Consider the following 23,361-nt stretch of genomic DNA (forward strand, 5'->3'; position numbering starts at 1 on the left):
AGGAGAGGGGACTGTTGTCTCGGCTCCTTTGGAGGCCACATACACTCGCTGCTTGGAGAGCAGGCAGTTGGGTACGTCGTGACATATCGCGCCATCACGCTCCAAACTTCCCGATACATTCAACAGTCAAAGATGTCAGAGAAGCTTACGTTCAGCTTTACTCAGGGAACCAGAGATCAGTTTCAGTTCTTTGAAGCGCTCATCTCCTGGAACCACCACATTTAGATGTCAGTCAAGAGAAGTGAATGTCTGCATCTCCATTTCTCAGAGACTGTTTAAATACTCTTTATTTGCAATTAGAGAGAAACTAGTTTAGTGAATCCAATGCACAGATACTTTACAAAACAGGGGGTGGGGGTCAAAAGATAAAAGTTAGTGAATATAAATGTACATAGTTTCTTTAGTACAAGAGATTTAAGGACGGTGCAATAGTGCAGGAGTTTTCAGATTTTTGGTTAAGGCACTCACCGCCTCCAGAGGAGTACACAGGTAATGAGAGGGTGGGGGTAAGTATTTTACAGAGAAACAAGGAAGCGTTTATGTACCCTAGATCTGAGACATACTCATTTGTGTTTCTCTATTGTTCTTTTCACCATCTGCAGGTTGCCAGACAAGTTGAGGAGAAAACACTGTTTGTTATTTTATCCCATTCCCCTTTCCCTCAGGGGTAGCTTGAGTTCAACTGTGCATACATTGTTGAAGGCTGAACATCAGTGGGGGTTTGTGGGCTCCAGCAGCTCCTGGGAATTCAAGAAGGTTCAGGACCTAACACTTACCACTGGCCATGGCTGCAAGTGACTAATTGCTCCATGCAGTAGTCAGCGGCCACAAAATATGGCCATTGTCCTGGCCATCCCCCACAACTCCCAAAATGGCTACTGGTCATTGGATGGCTCTACCCCTGGTCCAGCCAGACCACCCTGAACATACACTAGTAATGGCGAGTGGCTAGTTTGCCCCATAAAACAGCCACTGGCCAGGGCCAATGGTCAATCTGCCTATGGCATGGTCATGCTCTGGGTCCTGCTAAGCCACATAAATTGTGGCCACTTTCACACTGTTGGTCTGCAGTTTACTGGGCAGACTTTGGTGGCCCCTGGGCCACCACCGTCGGGCCAAAAGTTGAGAGTTAGCTGCAGGTTGTGGAACTGTTTGTTGGCCCACTGACCCACATAGCAGCCAATGAACCCAACAGCCAAAACACCTGTTGCTGGAGCAATGCTGATGGATGGAGTAGATCACATACCGGAACAGGGGCTGCACAAGAAAATATAAAAAATATGGGGAAAGTGGGACATGTACACCTGATAATGAGTACTGTCTCCCAAACAAAGTGTAAAAAAAGACTGACCTCATAGACGGTGTCAAGCAAGATCGTCAGGGGTGATCTAGCAGATACTGGGCTGGGAAGAGGAGCGGGGAGGTGGATGGGAAAGGGTGAAGACTGAATTGGTCATTGTATGTTAATTTAACATTTCAAATGTGTACGCAACAGTAAAAGATGATTAATGATAGAAAACAATACAAATTTTTGTTTTTTTTACACAAACGCCTGTTGCAATTTCAGGGCATATTGCAGTGCCCTAGGGTTGGAGTCAATAGAGCTATAACACAAGCCCACGAGCCACAATGGCAGCCCCCCCCCAACAAGTTTGCCTTCCTTCAAATCAAACAGATGGGCTATCTTGCAGTAGCCATTGTGGTTGCCACTTGCTTGGTCTGCAGGCCTAGTTTTACCGTCAAGCAGGCCTGCAGACCTGGACACACAGTTAATGAAACAGTGGTGAATTGTTGAGAGAAAATGCATATTTCACCTATTGTTTTTGGGCCCTTTTGGGACAGATATAACAAGCTGGATGGATTTGAGCAACCTTTAATAAAGCACGCTTTTGAGATCAGACAAATTCACCTGACAAAGGTTTGGCTCATATCTGTCCAGCAGTTCAGATTGTAAGTGGGAGCCAACTTATATCTAGGGAAATTAAAACAATTTTAAACTTAAATTGAGAGACTACCCTATTGAGTTTAGTCTACATATTTGTTTAAGGTTTTGTGAAAAATCATTAAATGTTACAAGCTTTAAAAAAAGGGCTCTTCCTACAGGGAGCCCAACTTAACGAACTACAGAGTCACTGTCACTGACACGTGAATATGTTCAAAGACGATCACCAAAGCAAAAACTAAAGACACACATACTTTACCCATTATTGAGTTAGACTCTTTGACTAACAATATCGTACCTTCTCATTTAATTAACAATTTCTTATGTTTCGGGCCTCATTATACACATTACCCCGTTCAGATCTGGAGGAACAAGGAGGATGTCTGACTACTACCATTTCAATGAAGTGTCGCTAAGGTGAGCTGGCTTTATGACGGGAAAGCAAGACATTTTCATTTAGGCCCAATAATGTGAATTTTTCATCGAGCGACAAAATACATCTGTGTCTGTTCAACTTGCGTATGCCTAAAATATCTGCCGGCATTCCTACCTGTATCTCCTCCCTTGACAGCCAAGTGTTGTTGAGTGCATGACCTTCTGGCTCCAGCCACGTCCCCACTGCAGTCTCCACATTGTAGTAGTAGTCATATTTGTCCTTCATCCTAAGTTTGATCCATGGGCCCCCATTTGTTCCTTAAAAACACAACATGCAGTCCATTGAGAATAACACTATTTGGAAGCTACAAAGGCGGAAATAAATCCTGGTTTTATCTTTATCGCTTCTAGCATGGACACATCTAATGTTCACAATAGTATTATTCAAGTATGTTGTTTCAAGGCCTAACAGCACACGACTGATTGATCTTTTTATTACAATAGTGACAGCACAAGCATTGCTGTGAGTATAACAGATAGTAATAGGGACATTACAAAACAAGAACTAATATAAAAAACAGTGGACTGTGCCACAGACCTCCCAAAGGTCCCATCCTTTAACCTTTTAATCAATGTTCTGATGTTCCAGGTAGAAGTTCACCTCTAAAACAGGTGTTGGCTATGGACACATGGAGGTGATACTCCATTAATGGACAATGTCAGCTCAGAAAGTTAATGTCCACTGATGATGCCTAAGGCAGGCAGTGGAAGTAGAGCCCCAGCCGAGGATCAGTCATCGTGTTTGCCAGAAAGTTTCGAGGTTAGGCAAATCGCACCAGGAATATCTGAAAATGTAAAAGGCCCAAGGAAGGTGTGAAAGAGTGGGAGAGAGAGTTATAGTTCATCTGAGCGCCTATTGAAGCAGTTGAATGAATATACGCATTTATGAGCAGTGGTTGCTTACTTCCCTTCTAACAGGGCCATCGGTTACCAGACAAGAACGACTTCTAGTGCAATTGCATACCAAAAAAGATGACATAAGGTCCAACAATGTAGTAAGATGTGGTCTGGTTTTATAGTCAAGCAAATAATACAGACAAGGAAATATTCCACATCAACGAGTGCAAAGACATAGTGCAATGTCTTTAACAGGAAGGAAAACAGTGCATACATGTATATATCAGTTACTACTCTAATGTGGCGCCAGAAGAAGGGATTGGAGGTACAAATCGATAAGAATAGATGTAACCATTAATAAATGATGAGTTATGCAATTTGCCCAAATCAAGTGTAGAAGAGAGCAGGGACATCATGACGTGTTTCCATGACCCTTTAGTGTTAATTATTATTCCTTTTCTCTAGCAGACCTTTGGTTAGCCCAAATACCCTTTTCCATTTTGGCACTGACCATGACTTGCCCATCATGAACTGGATTGTGCATGTTCGCCAAAACCGCTGATTAAGAACTTTGTGCCTGCCTGAGGGCACTGGTACAATGTCTTTGAATTGAGGCCAATGGATCATGTTGGCTTGAGCTTGCGAAACGAGTCACCGGGGCAGGGAATTGTCACAGGGATGGAGGGTCTATGCCCCTCGCCTCAGGGGGATGGCACCAGAAGCACACAGGTCAGCCATCTCTACCCAGGAGGACATTGTCGCATGACATCATTTTACATCAACACTATCGACGGACTCTGAATTGGAATGAATGTGTCACATTGATTTAGGTGGGAGGTGGGAATAGTGTGTCACTGGCTTATCGATGATAGTAAAAATATGGATTAAGGGTTTGAAATTAAGAGTCGATGAGCAGGAGCTAAAACCAGCTCCTGGGTGTCTGACATCACCCAGTAAGTAGGAGCTACCGCTGGGGAACCAGGAGCAAGTTTCCAGCGTACCGGGAAACTAACTTCCACATGAGATACATAGTTTAATGTTTTGTCCATTATGTATGATTCATTATGTTTAAATGTGTACCATATATGTCCTCATTCTTCTTTATTAACATTCTCAAATACTCAAAGTTAATGTGATATATGCAAGTTCTAAGGCACCAGTGGGCATTGAGCGCCATAAGTAGCTCCTGGTAGTTGTTGGTTTGAAGCTAACCAGGCTCTCTCCTAGGCTGCAAGCAGGAGCTAAACAGCTCACAGCTACCAGCAATTTCGAACTCTGGGCATTAGGCACAACTCCTCTTAAGGGAGGTAGGAGGGAGATCCCAGACCCATGAGTTAATTTGATGCTAAATCCTTTGAAGTCCAATAAACTTAAGAGTAAGATTCACTAATGAGAATAAACAGACAAAAAAGCTGTTGCAAGAGCACAAACACTGCAAGATTTAATCCAGAGAACTGTGAAACCAGTATATGGTGCAATGAATGAAAGACAGAAAAATTAGCTACAGTATGTGGTCATGGGGTGCTTCTTGCAAGTGGGGATACCCACAATCTCAACCCCTCAAGAGTAAAGAGGCCAACAAACACAGCATGGTGAAAAGGGGATCCACTTCAGAAGCAGACAGGCACAGAAAGCAGAGCCAAAGAGCTGCCACTGCGCAACACAGAGCAGGTACAGAGGCAGAATGTCTGCCTAATGCTAAGATGGCCGTCAACCTTTTTATGAGCTTGGAAACCCCAAGCCCACAGCAGCCATGGGAAAGAAAGAAATAAGACATTAGCCAATGTCAAAGCCCCATAGAGTTAGGAAAACATCTAACTCAATCAGCAGAGAGAACAGAACGTGAACATGTAGGCAGGGCCTGTACAAGGCTAGAGAGTGATGCAGGAGCAAGAGGCTAGATAGGCTCCAAGAGCCCACAAATGTAACAGGGGAGTGAACCAGATACCACGGGACAATATAAGAGAGCCCCACAGAAGACCAGCGCCTCAGAAAAGGAGGATTCTAGAAGGTCCTGGGCCAACAGGGCAGGTCGGCCAATGTGCTCTGATGAGCGAATTTAGGAGCTGGCGCCCTGTAAATCATGAAAGGATTAAAGCAAAGGGCAGCACATCCCTTAGAAAAGGTCAGGGCACTATTAACGTTTAAGAGCGAGAAGGGCGCGATATCTCGCAATATTGAGAGGGGAACTATATCCCTTAAGAAAGAGAAAGCCACCTTCTCATTTATTATTGGGAAAAGCACTATATCCCCCCCGGAGTGAACTTGGGCACTGTAACCATGTATCAAGAAGAAGTTGACCAGCCACTATTCTCTTGCCTGGTTTACACACACTGTGCAGGCACTATATGCCTGTGACCGAGTTGGGCGCTATAATCCTGAGACTGTGCCAAGACTAGAGACCTGAGTGGGACCAGTATCCCCACTAGAGGAATAGCCAGGGAACTTAATAGTTTGACCAGTTCTCCCTTTGCTACTCAGATCCATCCCAGAGACAAACATCTTATTTAGTTGGGGGAAAAAGAATCCCAAAGTCCCGTAGGCATTTCCCCTGAACCCCTTCCATTTTTGAATGGGAAAGCATAGTAGTGGGCCCTGGTTAAAGAACATTGAGGACAGAGGTATTGCATATGTCTACAGAGGAAGGGAAAACCTACCTAGTTAACCCACATACTCATGGTTTGTCCCATCCTACTAACTTTTAATCAGGACATTTTTACTATGGATCGTCCCTTGGTCCCCATGACACTTATCCCAACCAAATCCTTTTTTTATTAACAATCGAAGTTTAAAAATGCACTTTGGGCGTTTTGTCAGTTTGCCAAAGAATACAAATGGAAAAATGTTATTTCATTAAAGACGTGTCTCTATTTTTTATGACTTAACAGTTAAAGGTTGTAGGTATAAATACAAAACCTTACACTCCATCATCCAGGACATAGTGCAATCTGAGAGCAGACACACTTTGGCTGAAATGAACACTTAGGCAACACCACAGTGTTAGGCTAATTAGTGGGGGTTGTTAGTAAAGATGTGTTCCTTGGGTTTGCAGAGTCGTGGGTCTTGCAGTGGACATGCTTCTGAGCATTGGGTGGTTGGCACCTATTTATATGTTTTGTTCTTTCAGGAAAACTACACATAGTGTTAGATAACTCCCTTAGACTATGAGGGGCTTAGATCTCCATCTTTCATGTCATATTCTCTGTGTCAAAAACGTATAGTTCTTGCACTCTCACCCTGGCTTTCCCGGTACGTAGTGCTGGCCCACCCCACCCTACACCCCAGCATCCTGATCTGGTGTGTTGGCTCTGTGTCCTGCCCCATGCGGCTTCAGATTTGAACGCTGTTGTGGCACGGCAGCTGCGGAAGCTGTGTCCCCTACTGCACCACAGCCCACTTCGGACTGCAGCTGCTCCAGCTACAAAGCCTAGGGAGCACGTGAGAAGATCAACGACAAAGCCGCAACAGCTGCCCTTTGCTGCACCCTGCCAGCTGCAGTATTGGAAGACCGGAGGAGAAACAGAGTGTCTCCCAGTCCCTGGGAGTTGATAAGTGCCTTCCCTGATCTGCGGAAACAACCTGTAGCATTGCTCTGTTCCAGTCTTCCCTACACCCACTAAATTGATTGAACATGCCCAGAGTATCTTTGCCCCCGATAAGCCAGTATTCTCCCACGCTCTCCTCCAACATGTCTGTAAAAGAGAGGGTAAGCAAGTGATGTTAAAGAGTACAGTATTTTACTTGAATGGTTTCAGTTGCCTATGCATGCAGAAAATATCATGCATAATTTGAACTTTCTGCATTTATTGCACCTGTTTATTATTCAAGTTGATTTAAAGTTGTCCTCATTGGACTGTGTAAATATTATGTAGCCCCTGTTTTTTCCCCCTGGTCTGGGAAGCCTAGGATTGAAAATACTCCGGGCCAGGAAATGGCGAACCACAAGGACATCATCCCACCTTCCCAATCCATCTGATCGCGTGAGGGGTACTCCGCAAACTGCAATGAAAAGGTTAGTACAGGAGATGGGCCACAATGCTGAGTTCCTTGACGTTAATAAAGAACAGTACACCAGGGGTGAGGGGGAAGGTTCAGTGCCCTTGGAGGTTTTTATATAAAACATTGTTAACGCTCAAGTCAGAAAAAACATCCTATTTCTTCATAGCAGCCCCATACGACAATTCAGTTTTCATCTTCAGCGTTTAATAATGCATCCATCAGAGTAATGGCCACTCATTGCACAAATCCTATACACTTCACCTACCAGCCCGGATACGTTGCTCCTCAACCTCCCGATTCATCACAACCCATTGCCTGCGTTACACCCTCTCAACCCCCTTAGGCAGCTGCAGTCTGCTCTAACCCAAAACATTTCCTTTTTTTCCAGTCATCAGTCACATAACATGTCACTCAACACACAGTACTTTTTGGTCCTCTCATCAGGTCAGTCCTGGATCCTGTCTTCCCCCACTTTGCCGTGGGTGGTGCCACAGGTATCATGTTTGTGGCTAAGGCAGCCCTGTTCCTTGTTAGGGGATTGGGAGCCCCAGTCCCCATGATATGGGTACTATCCCCACAGTGCTTTGAGAGCTTTGTGCCTAAAGATGGCTTTGGGAGCCCTTGGTTGGTGATACTGTGGTTGCAGGGCTTTAGAAGCCCATTCCATGGCACTGGTGTAATTTAATTGAGGCTCTGCCAGCCCTAACTTTCTTGTTGGGGCTTATCGCCCATGCTGCCTGCTGGCAGCGTAGTAGTTACATTTTCTCTGCCAGCACTAACTGTTCATTTGCAAGGTGCAGGGTTAAATTTCCTCTGTGGCGGTGTGTACACACTGTCCTAGGGCTGAGAGCCCTCTGTTTATTTTTCTTTCATGGTGGTGTGAGCCTTTGTTGGACTCCACCCAGGCCCACCCACCTGGGTGGAGTCAAAACGCCCAGCCGACGCACTCCGCCATGAGCCCCGGCTGCTCAGGACGTTGCAGCAGGGACTCCAGGTACGTTCTGCTTCCTCCTGCTCTCCCAGTCTGGCCCCGGGGAAAGCGGATTTCTGGCAGGCTTGCTGGTTCCGCTGGGGCCTTCTTTTCTTCAACCCCCCCCCCCCGCCCACCTGTCCACGGGCAGGCGGGATTTCCCTTGCACGGCCTTGCTCTTCACCCGGGCCTCACCGTGCATACAGCCCGTGAGTTTGCCTATCTCTGGGCCGTCTGGACAGGCCTCCGGGTGGCCTATAGTCACCAGGCCACGGTCCAGTTCAGGTTGTGGTGACATGTGGCCCGGTGTGTTATTTTCATCTGGGCCATACCGCACTTGTGGCCCGGGACATTCTCTTCCTCTGGCCCGCCCAGGTTGGCCACTGGGCGGGCCATTGCCTCCCAGGCCACACTCTGGCTCGGAGTCTGCTCACACATAGGACCCCAGGCACTAGTTTTTATATTCACCCAGGCTGCTACACACACGTGGCCTTGGCTATTTCCTTTTCCCTGCCAGGCTCCAGCTGACAGACGCAGCCCAGCTCAGCAAGTTCAGGGAGTCCCACACAATTTCTGCAGCCACACGGAATAGGATAACAGGGCGAGGGAGTGATGCCACAACATTTATTTGGTACTCCTTCAAGAGATAGGAGGCTCTTCTTGATCAGAACCTTGAAGCCAAGTAGATTGGTTGCACTCTTAATTTCACAGGGTAGAGAGTTCCAGTCATAGGGCACAAAGAGGGCTAAGCAGCAAAAAATGGGAGGCAGAACAGGTTGGGTATGGAAGGGTGATGATGTGCTGAATAGACTGCCTAATCATGTTTGTGCTATGCTCAATCATTATTTAGAATGAGCATACAGTTCTTTAAGGAAGAATTTGATTTGATAACAAAATACATTGGCTTGGAGCCCAAGATGTAAAACTGGACATGACTCAAAGAGGGTGCTACAGGGAGAAGTTAATCTGTGCCTACTTGGAGATTGGTAAGGACAACAATATAATCGATTGACAGATAAAAGGCAGGGCAGACTGAGTTTTCTGCAGTAAACAACCAAAAACCACTCTTACCAGGACAAGGCCGGGTTCCAAATGAATCCGTGGCCCATCAATCAGAAGCCCTAGCCGAGACTGTGACATAAAGTAATGTGTCTCCAGTAGGTATTGGTGTGAAATTATCCTCATGGAACTGTGAAGGTTTACAAAGAGACAGTCTATCAATCGAGATTTCATTGACAGCATCTTTTTCTAGGGGACATAGTTATTTTTGCAAGTTCATATTGCAGGATAGATACTTTTGCATCCCTGCATTTTCTGCTGACCAGGCAGGCCAAGTGGTAGTATCTCCATGGAGCTGGCCATTTCTCTGGATTTTATTATTTTAGAGACAATCAATACGTTTGGAGATGCTTTTATCCTTCTTATAACTGTACCAGATGTCCAGCATGATGTCTAACCGAGACCTGGTATAACTAATCCCAATGACCCGGAAGCAATTTGTTCCAAGAAACCTTGGACGCTGTGAAGCTTTACCATGATGATTTTTGTGGGATTTCTATACGATGAAGAAACTGAATAAGTAAGATACTTACTGTAGTGACTACTATACTCTTAGTCCATAGTTCTGTTTCCTCCATACTTCCTGAACGTCAACCGGGCTGGAGCTTGTTGCCAAGGAGCAGAAAACATTTCTAGAATTCCCCTTGGGATTAGTGCATGCAGAAAAGCCCCACCCCACTTGGGTACTCCTCTACACACCCTGCTCGATTGTTAGTCCCTTTATCTAGTCAGACTTGGTCACTTCTTAAGCAAAGATGGTGGTATGGTGTATCGAAAAAAGGGGACTATGGGTAAGAGTACAGTACTACAGTTAGTAACATTTTCTTCCCCTTGCATCCCATCCCCTTTGCACCACACGTAAGAGATTCCTAAGCAACTCTGAACAGAAATATGAGGTTCAAAGTCCAAAGATATGTCGCAAAGGGTTTTTAGCAAAATTACCAGCCCAAAAGAAGCATCTTCTCTTGAGCTTCCGTTGAAAGCCTAGTGTCTGCAGAATGCTTGATGAATGGCCCAGGTAGCCACCTTGCATTTTCTCTAATAGAATGAGTCTCTTAAAAGCAATGAAAGCAAATTAAACCCTTGGTAAATGGGCATAAAGACCCTCATGAGGCATATTTTCCTTATCTTGTAGATGGTGGTTACCAACTAGCAGACTATTGTTGCCTTCGATGCAAGTGATCCCAGAGAGGTACCTCTAAATGTCACAAAAAGCATTGTAGATTTCCCAATCCTCTTTATTCTCACAGTGTGCAGCGCTCTGTGAGCCTTTGATGACTGATTTAGGGAAAGAACAGATATGAAATCTTGTGGTTAACATAAGAGTTAGTCAATACGTTTGGAAGGAAGGAAGGATGCTTACTAATGGCAACCTTTTCCCTTCGGAAGATTGGAAAGGGTTCTTCAGATCATAAGGCGTGCAACTCGAACTCTGCAGGCTTCATGAAGCCACCAGAAATTATGCCTTAACGATGACCCACTGTAGGTCAGAGGTAGTTTGAAAGGTTTCTGCATCAAAACAGACAGAACAGCGTCCAGGTCCCACAGAGCATGGGGTTTCCTTCAAGGTGAAAAAAGCCTCAGTCTGTTGCTTCCTGACAATTAGGCTATTAAGGGAGACCAGTCGTAATCGAGTTCAAGAAAACCCCATCACAGATAGGTATCACTAAAATGAAAGAATGTCAAGTTGATGCATCCAGTGGGTTGGTGTCCTTGCAGAGGGACAAGTGACAGAAACTGGTCCACTTGCTGTCTACTGCAACCTTTTGGATTCCTTTCTCATGGCTTCGATAATGTCTAGAACCCAAACATAGAGACTCAAGTCCCCAAAACAAAATACCTCATATTTTAGGCCCTTAAGGAAAGAGACTAGCAGTGGAGGGATGCAACACAAACTATGAGGCCCTCTTAGCATTTGTACATATGGTTGGGGGGTTTATATCATACAGGAGACATTAACTTATATTATGCATTTTGGGATTGTTCAGTTTAGTTAATATTCAGTGAAAGTTGATACAAATATAAATACTATCCTTGAATGTTTTAATTCAGGAAGGAGCTCAGTTCCCAAGCCATCATGGAGCACAGACTTCTGAGAACTGATTGGTTGGAACGTTCAGGCAGTCTGGAAAGCAACCTGCATGCTTTTACTTCCCTTCTTCAGAAGGTTTCCTGCCAGTAGGTCCCGTTTCCCTTGGGCTCCATCCAGGGGCAATAGGGGGTACTATAAGCAACTCAAGGAGACTCAATCCAAGATAATTTTCCATAGAGATTCACAAACTTTGTTGGACCACAACCCAGTGGCACAGTGGGAGCACTGCATAATTGTGCACGCCTGGCTGGTAAAAACTAAAACCTGTTGAAATAACATTTTGATGAAGAACTCTTAAGAGACCTCCTTGTCGTTTGTGCCAGGCCCCCACAGTAATAATCTCCTCCTTTCCGTGCTCAACGCTTCCTCTGAGAAGAGTTGTGCAGCTGCACAGCTCACCCTTCGGCACCAACCCCGCCTGGGACTAGCATCCTCTTCAGAGGCGCTTGTGCCACGCGTGCATAGAAGTCCGCTACACCCCGCCTCAATTCCAGATGTGCGCCTTTGGACTCTATAAAGAAAAACAATATCTCCATGTTCAATGATTTTTAAAAGGCGTCGGACCTGTAAAGAGCAGTGTGTCCCTCTGCACTCACTCAACATGAAAAGAGGTTTAGAAAGAGTTTACAGACTTGTGAAAGCTATTGCAAGAGGCACTTTCTCCATTACATGTAAAGGAAATAGGTTAGAGTTGTTGACCAAAATACCACACGTTTTCGGTCGAGAAAAATAACTTCTTGTGCTAATCTCGGAGGTTACTTTTGTTCCTTTGTAAGGTTTCTACCATTCAGGACACAGAAGAGTAGTATTTTTAGATGTAGGGAATCTAAGTAATAGTTTTAGAGTTGTACTTTTTTGGTACATTTGTTTCATATTGAGATCATACCTTAGGAAAGATTCTGGGAAAGCTTTGCTGGTCAGACTCTCACCACATTCAAGGAAGATGTCCTAGGAATAAGAAGGCACTTAAAGATACCCATTGCTTTAACCCATCTGGGGTTTAGCTTATCCAGGCTCTGAAGAGATTGGGTAGGTAGGTAGTTACACCTTACCCATCTTGTTTTCTTCTTTCCCTCTCAGATTCCCAACAAGTTGCTGGAAGGAAGCCTGTTTTTTAAATAATGTTATCTACTTCCTCTTTTACCACGGGGGCTGTGGCTTTAGCTGTGAATATTGCAGGTTAAAGTTGGAACACTATAAGGGGGTGGGGGTGGGCGGGTCTGTGGGGTTCAACAGCTCCTGCGGATTCAGATAATTTGGGAACCAACACCACAGCCCCTGCCGAAAGAGAAGACCCATCCGCAGAAGGACTAGCTAAAGCAGTCTGTTATTTAGGTTATGGAAGTCCAAGAACCAAACCCTCCTTGGCCAATCTGGTGCTGCCAGGATGACGTGGTAGCCCACAGATAGTTTTGATTTTGTGAAAACTTTAATCAAGTGGTGGAAGGCAACTGCATAAATTGTCTGTCTAATGGCAGAAGAATAACATCCCCCAGTGATTCTATCGCACCTCCAAGTAGCAGACCGAGGATATTTCTTTTTCTGATCCTTTGCAAAAAGATACAGAATTGAATTTCACCAAAAACCGAAAATGGGTTCCAGGAGCTTTCATTTACCATGCGTGTGGGGCATGAGGTTGTCAGCTCAGGGAATCTGCCATTACATTCTACTCCAATGCCTGGTGGGAACTAAAAGTGAGATTGAGCGAGTCAAACACCAGTCCCAGATATTCATCTCCAAAAAAACTCAGTAATTGGGCAGCGAATAATGGGAAACAAACGAAAAGACAAACCGGCTTTGTAACTAAGATAGGAACCAATGTAAATCTTCTGTTACTGAACATCTTAAAAACAGAAGCATTCATCAATAAGCAACAAATCTATGCTCTGTTCATAGACCTAAAGATGGCATTTGACTCCGAAAATAGAAACAAACTATGGAACAAACTAAAGGCATGGGGTTGTCCTTCGCATATCTTAAATCCAATAAAAAAACTGTATGCAAATTCATCGGTGCGAGTGCGACTTACAGTGTACGGGACAGTTACAGAATCCATCCCCACTTGGAATGGGCTGAAGCAAGGTTGCCCTTTAGCAGCATGCCTATATAACTTGTATACCAACGACTTCGAAGAACAAATACTAAACAACAAAGCAAACCCACCCAAAATCAACAGTGAAATAATTCAAGCATTAATATATGCTGACGGCATCATTCTGGACAAAACTATGAAAGGAACACAACAAACACTGAACAAAGCACAAGAATATATGATAAAGAATGAATTACAAATCAATACTTCCAAAAAAATCAATACTTCCAAAACAAAAGTGATGAACTGTCAACACAGAAAATAAAAACTCAACAAGACAGGAAACTAATCGTAGAAGGTCAAGAAATAAAGCCAACAAAGACTATTAAATACCTGGGTGTCTTGATCAACCCTTCGAAGAACGAAAAAGAATGGCATGAATATATTGAAGAGAAAGCCAGATCCTTGGCGAGACAAGGTCGAATCTTCCATTTGAAATATGGAACCTATTCAGCCAAAGCAACCATCTTGCTATACAAACAAAAGGTAACATCGATATTAGCTTATGCGAGTGAAACCCTAGTCAACCAGAAAATAATCAGATGGGCCTATTTGGAAGGAATATATTGGAGGAAAACATTAGCCCTACCAAAATCATTTCCCATAGAAAGAATCAAATTTGAATTGGGTCTTCAATCCTTGCAATCCATAGAGCTATGGAAACAGATGGATTTGTACAGAAAAATCATATCAGAGGATAAGATTCCTTCATTAGAAATACTAAAAGAAAAAGAACAAGCCATGCAAGTCTCAGCTTTTTCAAAATGGACTGCGGAAATAAAAACAAACATGCAGATAGAAGAAATCACAGAAGAAACGCTGATCAATCGACCACAGCATGCGAAACGAAAACTAAAAAATAATGACTGGATCAAAACGATAGATCTCCAAAAAACCTTTCAACACCATCTTAAAGGTGGAAATGAAGCAAGAGCACTTAATATGCTACCTGAATACCTAAAACAATTTCCAGACACTAAGATCTGTGATCTATTTCTGCGGTTTCGACTTAACATTTTACCAACTAGAGACTACCTAGCAATGATCAATGAACCACATAATATATCTCCTGCATGTAGATTTTGTGGAAACCAGGATGAAAGAGAAATCTTATATCACCTGATTATGATTTGCCCAGCATTGAAAGAGAAAAGAGAATTGTATAGAGACTTTTTCAGGATCTCGAAGAAAACAATGACAACCGAAGAGAGATGGGCACACCTACTACAAGGAAACGACAAATGGCTCATCATTACAGCAATGAAATTTTGGATAGACATTACAAAGGAAACCTAAATACAAGAAAGAAAAAAAGAGAAATTGTTTTTATAACTAAAATTGCATTTTATGAAATTGAATGAGAATTATAAATGAAAAGTTTGTGAAACCAAACAAAACATTTTAAATAAAAAAAAAAATGTAAAAAAGATATTCAGGGACAAAAGACAAGGGAGTGGCACTTTGTTCCCCATATGTTCATATAGAACATGACCACTGCATTATACAAGCAAAATTAAGACCAGCCGTCACGTAATGAGGGGTAGAAAGGCTTTTATCCTCAAAAATATTGCCTTCAGGTAGCACATGCTGGGGGCACTCAGCTGAATCCCAAAGGTTGTGTACTTACAAGTTATCCATAACCATCCCCAGAGCTCATCAGGATCACCATAGAAGGTGGTGGGGAGTAAGGGACACCACCAAAAGTGTCTCACTTGTCCCACTACCAGGATAGGTCCAAGCGCATCTCTTTAATGTCTTTACAGTGGAATGTATCTTTACAATTCAACTGTACAGGGATGATGAATCTGGTGATGTCCTCAATTTTCCCTGAGGTATCCTCTCCCTATGTGGCCAGAGGACAACAGAGGCTACCTGTTCCTGACCCTGGGGGCAGCTATATTAGAGAGGACCACCTGAGGGTAGGTGACCCTCTGAGGGATGACATGACATCATTGGGGGAAATTTTCATGCCCCGCATTCCCTCTCAGTGATGTTCCCTCCATTCCTCATGCCTTAATGTCATATTGCCACACTCTCCCTCAACCATATATCAGATCTATTTTAAGCAATCCTAACATTCCACAAAGTACAATATATAAACCACTGAGATGAGGAAGAGGGGGAGCAGTAATGATCACTCCCAAAAGGTTCCCATGCCAATTTCCTCTACATCACATAAGGGACAATGTGATGACAACTGAGATGAGAATGAGGGATAGAACAATGAAGATCATGGAGACCGGTTAGCCCACACAGTGGTCTAGTCTTTGGACACTATTCAGTCATGCTGGGAAGTTTAAAACCAGCGCAGTGGACAACAAGCAGAGAGTGCTGCAGGCACTGAGCTTCACAGCGAACTGAATGGACACCGACCAGTATGCGGAGGGTGAGCATGCCACAGGAAACAGTGTTGAGGGTGGCTCAGACAGCAGAAGAGGAAACAGGAGTGCAGGCGGCCTGCTTTGAGAGCGCAAGGCAGAAGGAATCGTATAAAGAGACAGCAAAGGCACAGAGGCGAACGGGATGGACGCTGAGCCAGCAACCTGAAGAGAACTGAAGCAGAGAAGCGTGAGGGACACAAGAACCTGGTAGGCCCAGGAAAAACTGAAGGGTTACTGGGTTGCATGAGATCATACACCGCTTCATAGAAGCAACACGCAAGATAAGTGAAATCTGTTAAGAAGCTAACATACCTGCAAGCTATGCCACTAAGGGGTTGTTGAACCTGCACCTTAAACGGAAAAGCAAAGTAATTGTGAAAGAAGCCAAGTAAAAGTGAACACACTGGGAAAAGGGGGAGAGGTCTATTGTATGAAAAGTATTTATTATTGAAATGAACATTGTTAAACAAGGAACAATATGCCAACAGCGTGCAAACATTTCATGGATAAAAGGAAAACTCATTTTGTGGAAGCCCTGGCCGGAGGGCATACCAAGCAAAGTAAAGTGTGTGTAGTAAGTTGCAGTAGGAAGAGTATCTCGAGGAAGATCCATGCCCTTGAGATTGTTAAGTGTCATAAAACTAATTGTGTGAAAGTCCTGGCAGGAGAGTATACCAGGCCAAGTTGAGAGTGAAGACAGTAAAAGGAGAATCCAAAGGAAGTCACATGTCCTTAGGATTCTACACTATTTGAAACATGAAGCGAAACCTGGTGAAGGAAGCTATTTTGCAGAGAACTGTGAATGGGCCAAGAGGAGGGAACTATCCTCTTGGGGTTCCAGAGAACTTGGTTATTCTTTGTTTGAACGTTTCATATTGGTAAAGGGAACCAGCAGAAGGGAGCCATTCTCTGGAACTGTGAATATTATTCCCTTGGAATGTTTTCGTTGGATTTACATCTTTGTGTTGAAGTCGAACATTTGTGAACCCTGAGACACAGAGACCCTATCCTTTGCACTTTAGAGTTAATCATTAGTGTAAGGGACATAATAGGATTTCAGACACAGGACATATTTTGACTTCAGCCATATTCTAAAATAAATTATACTGTGAGCTCTACATTTGCTTCCTTCTTTGTCTGGGACTCCTGATCCTAGTGACCTCTTCAAGTGCTACGCACCAATGATCCTAAAGGCCCTTATTGGGACATCTAAAAATACTTTTTTAGACTTAGTATATAGGGATTGTACTTCTGAAGTTAGCTACACTGCATATGAGCTGTTGTACAGGTATAAAGCCCAGATCGTAATGCTTCTATTTACTTTTGCCCACTTTAACAGTTAGAGTTTTGAGTGAAATACTAAAGTAGTGAACAACTCATATTGGGTTTTGTCCGGGGGAACTGGGGGGCAAGGGTTTAGGGGGGTCCCAAAAGGTTTGAAATCCTTAGACACAATGGGAAAACATGTTGCTTGCACCTACAGCCCAAACCACGTTTGGTGTAAATCCGTCCAGTATTTTTTTTTTAAATGGCAAAAAAGTAGGTCAGAAAAGGGTCTGGTCCGCTGACTCACTTCCTGATTCGGAGTCCGCGGACACCTCTGGACCAATCAGGGGGCGGATTGGTGGCCACAGACACCAACGACGCATGTTGATTGGATGTTGAAAAATATGAACTGCATCAGATTTTCTTAAACAGTCACCATGTTGGATCAGCGGACAGCTACCATAGTCCGCGGACAGCACAGTGAGCAAAAAGTCTGGAAAACATTTTTAGGGTTATTTCCAGGGTCGGGAAAGGTGGAGGAGTGGAAAATGTTGACAGGGAGCTGTTTGTAAAGGTGAATAAAAGCATTGCAGGTGCTGCTGAGTCTGCAGTCATCATAACTGTCCACTGATTAAATTGGGAGTGGGGTGGTGCAGGGTGAGTCTTGTTATTTGAAGGTGTACTTTACGCATTTGTTATATGGTTTAATTGTATTATGGTGGTTGTGACCAATGTAGGTAAAAGGGCTGCCCTGTGTGATGGTGTCTTCTGACACTGCGGTAGTCCGCAGACCCAATTGTGCCATCAGGTTCTTTTAAGGGCGTTTGGCATGGAAAGAGGACATTGGGAGACTAGCCAATTAGGTTTTGTGGGTCTGAATGTTAGGGAGAAGTTTCATTTCAGTGCTAATTTCCTCCCACCTTAGAGACCCTGAGCTCTTTTGCTGGATTTAGGACTTTTTAATTTTAACTCCCTCTTGTTTTTTTCCCCGACCAGGATTTTATGTTTTCACTGTTTTTGGAGTCCATAGGCATCTGCTTTTTGTATAGTGACACAAAGCACCCTCAGTGCTGTGTCACTGAGAAATCGGATTTCTCTCAAGATTCAAATACCTTTCCTTGGGTGAACTACTCGAAGAATAGTAAGGTGAAATTGATCTTACTTACCTTTACTTTGTATGTCCAGCACACACCATGTAATGCGGAGTGCTGGGGGTTACCTAGTAGACCCCTATCCTACTTTTTTATGTAACATTTATTGTTACTCTCACTACTTTAAATGGCTGGTGGCAGTGGTTTACTTTTTACTACCAGTGTGCATCTTTACCGCAGGTTAAACCCTTAGCGCAATACATCATCCATGAGTGACGATTTTGTCAAAATGGCCCCAGTCTTCTTTTTTCATCATCTGTTTGTGAGGTCTTTCTTGGCTTTTACTCTGCAAGTTTAGACAGGTTTGAGACCTTTGTGTGTTTTGCCTTTGGCGGACTTCCGCCATGAAGCCCGCCCCTGGCTCCAGTGTGTCTGGAAGGAGAGTAAGTGAGGGATGATCCCGAACCCCCCTGTCCTTTCTCTCTAGATGTGCCTGAATGAAACCAGTACTGATTGGCTGGCTGGCTGCCTGGGAAGGATAGCCACCCTGCTTGGAGATTGACAGGTTAGGGCTGTGAATGAATGAGAACGAGCTTAAAAGGTGAGGTTCTTGGGACTACAGGCAGAGTCGACCACTGGAAGTAAGATCCAAAGAAGAAATCTTGAAGAGAAGCTTGCTGCAACCTCCTGGACCTCGATGTGCCTGGTAAAGTCCTGCTGCAGGGCTGACAACCTTTTTTGCATCGACAGAAAAGCTCCGGATGGAACAACTTCTCCCCTTGAGCTGGTGGGACCAATTAGCCCCGTGACAAACTCCACTTTGGCGCAACCACCAACTTGCTATGCCTCTCCAGTGCTGCAGAAGCAAAATGACAGAGGTCGAGTGTCCATAACAGAGTGCAACGTCTTCCGTGGAACAAATCTAGCCAAAAGCTGAAGGAACCTCCTAAGGACACTGCAGAAGCAGGAAATCCCAATCCAGAGTCCCTTCACCAGAGTCCAGGAGCGAGGGAGCAAGGAAAGTCCAACCAAGGATATTAAGTCTGCATCAGTGCTGTTTGCAAGGTGCTTAAACCACGAAGAGCTGCTGAATTAAAGACAATCTGAGGCAGTCCTTTCCCCGAGTACTGCCGCAGGAGCCCGTCTGACATCCTCCCACTTGTGGGTCCATGACTGAGGCTCAGGGACAAGGGTCTGCTTGGCAAGATGGAATCCAGCTGGAACATATTTCTTCAAACCAGAGGTACTGTGGGGGCTTGGGGTATTTACCTTATCACCATAAGTTGTGCTTTCTCAGTTGAGAAGTGCACTGGCTTACCTTTTCTGAGTTGATTTCAACTCCCCTTGCACGGGCTTAACAGCTTGTGCTACTTCATTGATTTTGTTGAACTATCTGACTTTGTGAAATACTTTTATCCAAGAAGTGCATCAGAACTTTTGACTTTGTCCAATTGACTTTGGCTGCCCTGGATCCCTAAAGGCACCCTTCTTATCTATTGACTTTGGCATTGCTTGTCCCTTCATAGGTTGTAATGTGTTGAACACTTTTACTGCTGGATAAGGCTTAACTAGAATTCATTAGAGGATTCAAACTGTCTTCATGTTATGAGAAAGTATGTTCTAACCTGTTTCCTTAACCCTTCCTTCCTGCTATTAGCGCCATGGCTGCCTCCAAAATCGTGTCTGGGTCCGGGTTCCCTGAATGGGGAATTACCGGGCCATTCCGAGTTTGGAGGGCCTGGTAATTCCTCCTTCAGGGAACCCGGGCCCGGTCCTTCCCCATTCCCATTCGAGCCCCCGTAGGGCTGAATGGGAATGGGGAGGGAGCTAACAACGGGCGCTTCAATTACGGGCCATTTGTTAGCTCCCTGGTTCCCTCGAGGAACCCGCTATGGACGTCTGGAAAAACCAGACGTCCACAGCGGGTCCCGCGAGGGGACCTCGTAATAGTGCGAGTGGGTTTAACGGCGCCAGCACCATTACCGGCGCCGTTAAACCCATTGTGCACTTCTCGTAATGAGGTCCTATTGGTGTTCAAGATAAATGCAACACTATCCTTGTTATTGAAGTTACTTAAGGGTGTAGAAATAATGGATTAGCATACCCAATAAGTATTCATCAATGTTACTGACTTTGTAAAGTGATTCAAAAGTTTGCTTGACTGTTACAAATAATTGCCCTTTTAAAGAATGCTGAACTAAAACTGATGTATACATAAATATATATGTATAACTGAATTCTTAGCGTTACTTGGTTAATTGTATTGACTGATTTCATCTGTACAGCACACATTTACCCCTCTTAAGGTAGGTCTGGCTGCTCGGTCACACTGCCAACTTGTGTAGTACAGACCTATACCAACAGGTGGGTTACCTAATGCCAGTAAGACGGAGATTCTCCCAGGGGTGGACTGGGAACGAAAAGAGGCCCTGGAAATAATTTTCAAAGAGGCCCCATATTGGCCATTTTTAGCGAGCCCAGACATTTTCTTATGGGAAAATGTGTAAATACCACACAAAAGGGGCCCGAGGCGCACAGGCCAACCAGGAAATCTTCAGAGTTCACTATAGGTCACTCCACTCCTGGGTGCTTTAAACCCCTGAGATAGTGAGTGCACTGAAGAAAATATTAAGGGCCAGGCAACTTTGGACTCATGTTGAGCAGTTTGTAGCATACAGTGCATGTGTACAATGTACGTGTGAAATTGTACACATCCATTTGATGTCAGGCCTGATTTTCTTTCATGCATATGGCAGAAAGGGGTCATGGAACCTAATATCGGATTCTGTCTCCCCATTCTGTCCGCCATCCATATGCCACAGCATTTACGCCGCCATGACATATTTATGCTGGTGTAAAGGATGTAGATTCCCATACAATCGGAATGGTTTTTAAACCAGCAAAAAGCAGGCTGATTCCTTTTGAATCCATTTTAGATGCTGCCTGCCATGCATAAACATCGGGCAGTGCTTATTTGCACTGTGACGTGCTAAAACAAAGGTGCACAGTCAATTACTCACACATTTACGACTTTGTTTTGCACCTTGTATTGCAAATGACTAAAGTGCACAGAGGGGATCTGTTTGCGCATCAAGCATAAATGCCCCATCTGTGCAATTATTGGGACTTTGAAAATGAGGCTCCCTTATTGCTTACAATAGGACATTGGATACTTGACTATGACATTAGGTCCACTTAGATTAGACTCTTGCACCAGATTTCTCCATCCTGATACTGTTACTATAGGGCCTCCGCCCCTTAATGTTGATATGATATGGCATTTGTAACGCGCCTATACACAAGTGTTTCAAGGTGCTAATGTTTTAGGGAGTTTCCCCATAGCCCTGAAGGAGCTTTTCCTACCCTGCTCCATATATAAATAATACATACTTGTGCCACAAATGTTTTGTTGTATTCACGCTGTGACAATGGTCATATCAGGTTCTACACACGGCAGCCCTTGCTCTCCGATACAGACACAGATCATGATCACACATGGTAACATCCATATCCCACACAAAGTCAGCACATTCAGCTTTTGGACCAGAAGGGAAACACCCTGTGTACTTGCACCACCTATAAGCCGAAACTATTGCATAGGAGTACAGATAGAGAGACATGGTATAAGGGGAGGAACTCACAGCCTGTAGGTGTTGTTTGGTGTGTGACCACCCATTGACTGCCCATGGCCATGCTAATCTGTATGGCCTGTCCAAACCAGTTTCTGCCTCTCCCAGCCCAAAACATCTCCTCACAGGAACTCCTCGAGCTTGCTTTAATCAAGCTTTACCATCAAACTTTGCATTTGAAGTCCCTGCCAGTGTTTTTTCAAAGCAGTCTTCTGAGAGTTAATAACTTAATTAGATATGTAAACCCACTACTGGTGTAATAATAATGTCTTACCCAGGTCTGCCTTTAGCCACTCAATTTATAAGCACTATCATCCACTGAAGTCCTGTTAAAAACAAGCATTGGTAAAGCCAACAGTTTCAGCTTGTGTATATAAGTATTAGGCTTTTGACAGGCACTGCTTTTAGATGCCCAGGTAAATGCCTTTCCCATGCTTATACAAAAGCCCGACCTGTTGGCATTGTCAATAATTGTTCATTTTGGCAAGACTCTGGTTAAATGTACGTTCAACCCTTGAGGTAACATATCTTAAGTCAAAGGCTTCAGAAAGGATAAATGCCAAATAAAAGCCCCAGGTAAAAATATATTGTTCATGCCTTCGCCCCGAGGAAAGTTGCTTTCTTCAGAGCAAGACCTTGAGAAATTGCCTGGCGATCATTCATGTGAAGGGGTGCCCATTGTCCAAAAATATATACGATTTCACGTCGCAACTCAGAAGAGAAACCAGTACCTATCTCACTCGATTTTCCAGCACCTGGAATCGAGCTGCATACACTAGGAATGTCGTAGAAGGCATATTTTGGATTGGGGATTGCATCATGTATGAGTAAACTGCCATTATGTGAGGATGGGGACATAACGTAGCTCCGCTTTAAATTCCCATAGTATCCTTTAAAGGGCTGACTTTCATTGCAGTTGATTTAATAATATCTGAGGACTGTGATCCTTGGACTCCAAAGACCACTATTCAGTTAAATGATTGCAAAAAAACTAGAAAGATCAGAAACACTGCCTATCTAACTCGAGGGAGGCAGTTATTGTCCTCATGTATCTCTAATGGCACAAAGACTAAAGAAAAAGGGCCTCTTTGAATAATGAATTTCGTACTCGGTTTTGGTGGCATGCATACATGTCACCGTAGAGCCACTTCAGGCCTCTGCACCCTGCACATGGGTGGACTGGCCTATAGGTAACTCTGGAGATTTCCTGTTAGGCCTCTGCACACTGGGCAGGGGTGGACTGGCCTATACTGAATACAGAACTCTGGCGATTTCCTGATAGGCCTCTGCACCAGGGGCAGGGTGGACTGGCCTATAGGGATCTCTAGAGATTTCCTGGTAGGCCTCTGAACCCTGACCAGTGGTGGACTGGCCTATAGCCAACTCGGGAGATTTCCTGGTAGGCCTCTGCACACTGGGCATGGGTGGACTGGCCTATATGGAATTCAGAACTCTGGCGATTTCCTGATAGGCCGCTGCACCAGGGGCAGGGGTGGACTGGCCTATAGGGATCTGTAGAGATTTCCTAGTAGACCTCTGCACCCTGGCCAGAGGTGGACTGGCCTATA

General features: G+C 44.3%; 1 protein-coding gene across 2 annotated transcripts in view; it reads right to left on the reverse strand.

The window, feature by feature from the left end:
* The window catches only part of IQGAP2 (IQ motif containing GTPase activating protein 2), a 1,674,846-nt gene that overhangs the window by 637,105 nt on the left and 1,014,380 nt on the right, over positions 1–23,361 (reverse strand). For both annotated transcript variants that reach the window (XM_069627448.1, XM_069627449.1), the window contains one exon: positions 2,493–2,635. In XM_069627448.1, coding sequence (XP_069483549.1) covers positions 2,493–2,635 — 143 coding nt within the window. The remainder of the gene's footprint in view (positions 1–2,492; positions 2,636–23,361) is intronic.

The sequence above is a fragment of the Ambystoma mexicanum genome, chromosome 6p (assembly GCF_040938575.1).
Source record: "Ambystoma mexicanum isolate Mex_15411 chromosome 6p, UKY_AmexF1_1, whole genome shotgun sequence".
Taxonomy (NCBI): Eukaryota; Metazoa; Chordata; class Amphibia; order Caudata; family Ambystomatidae; genus Ambystoma; species Ambystoma mexicanum.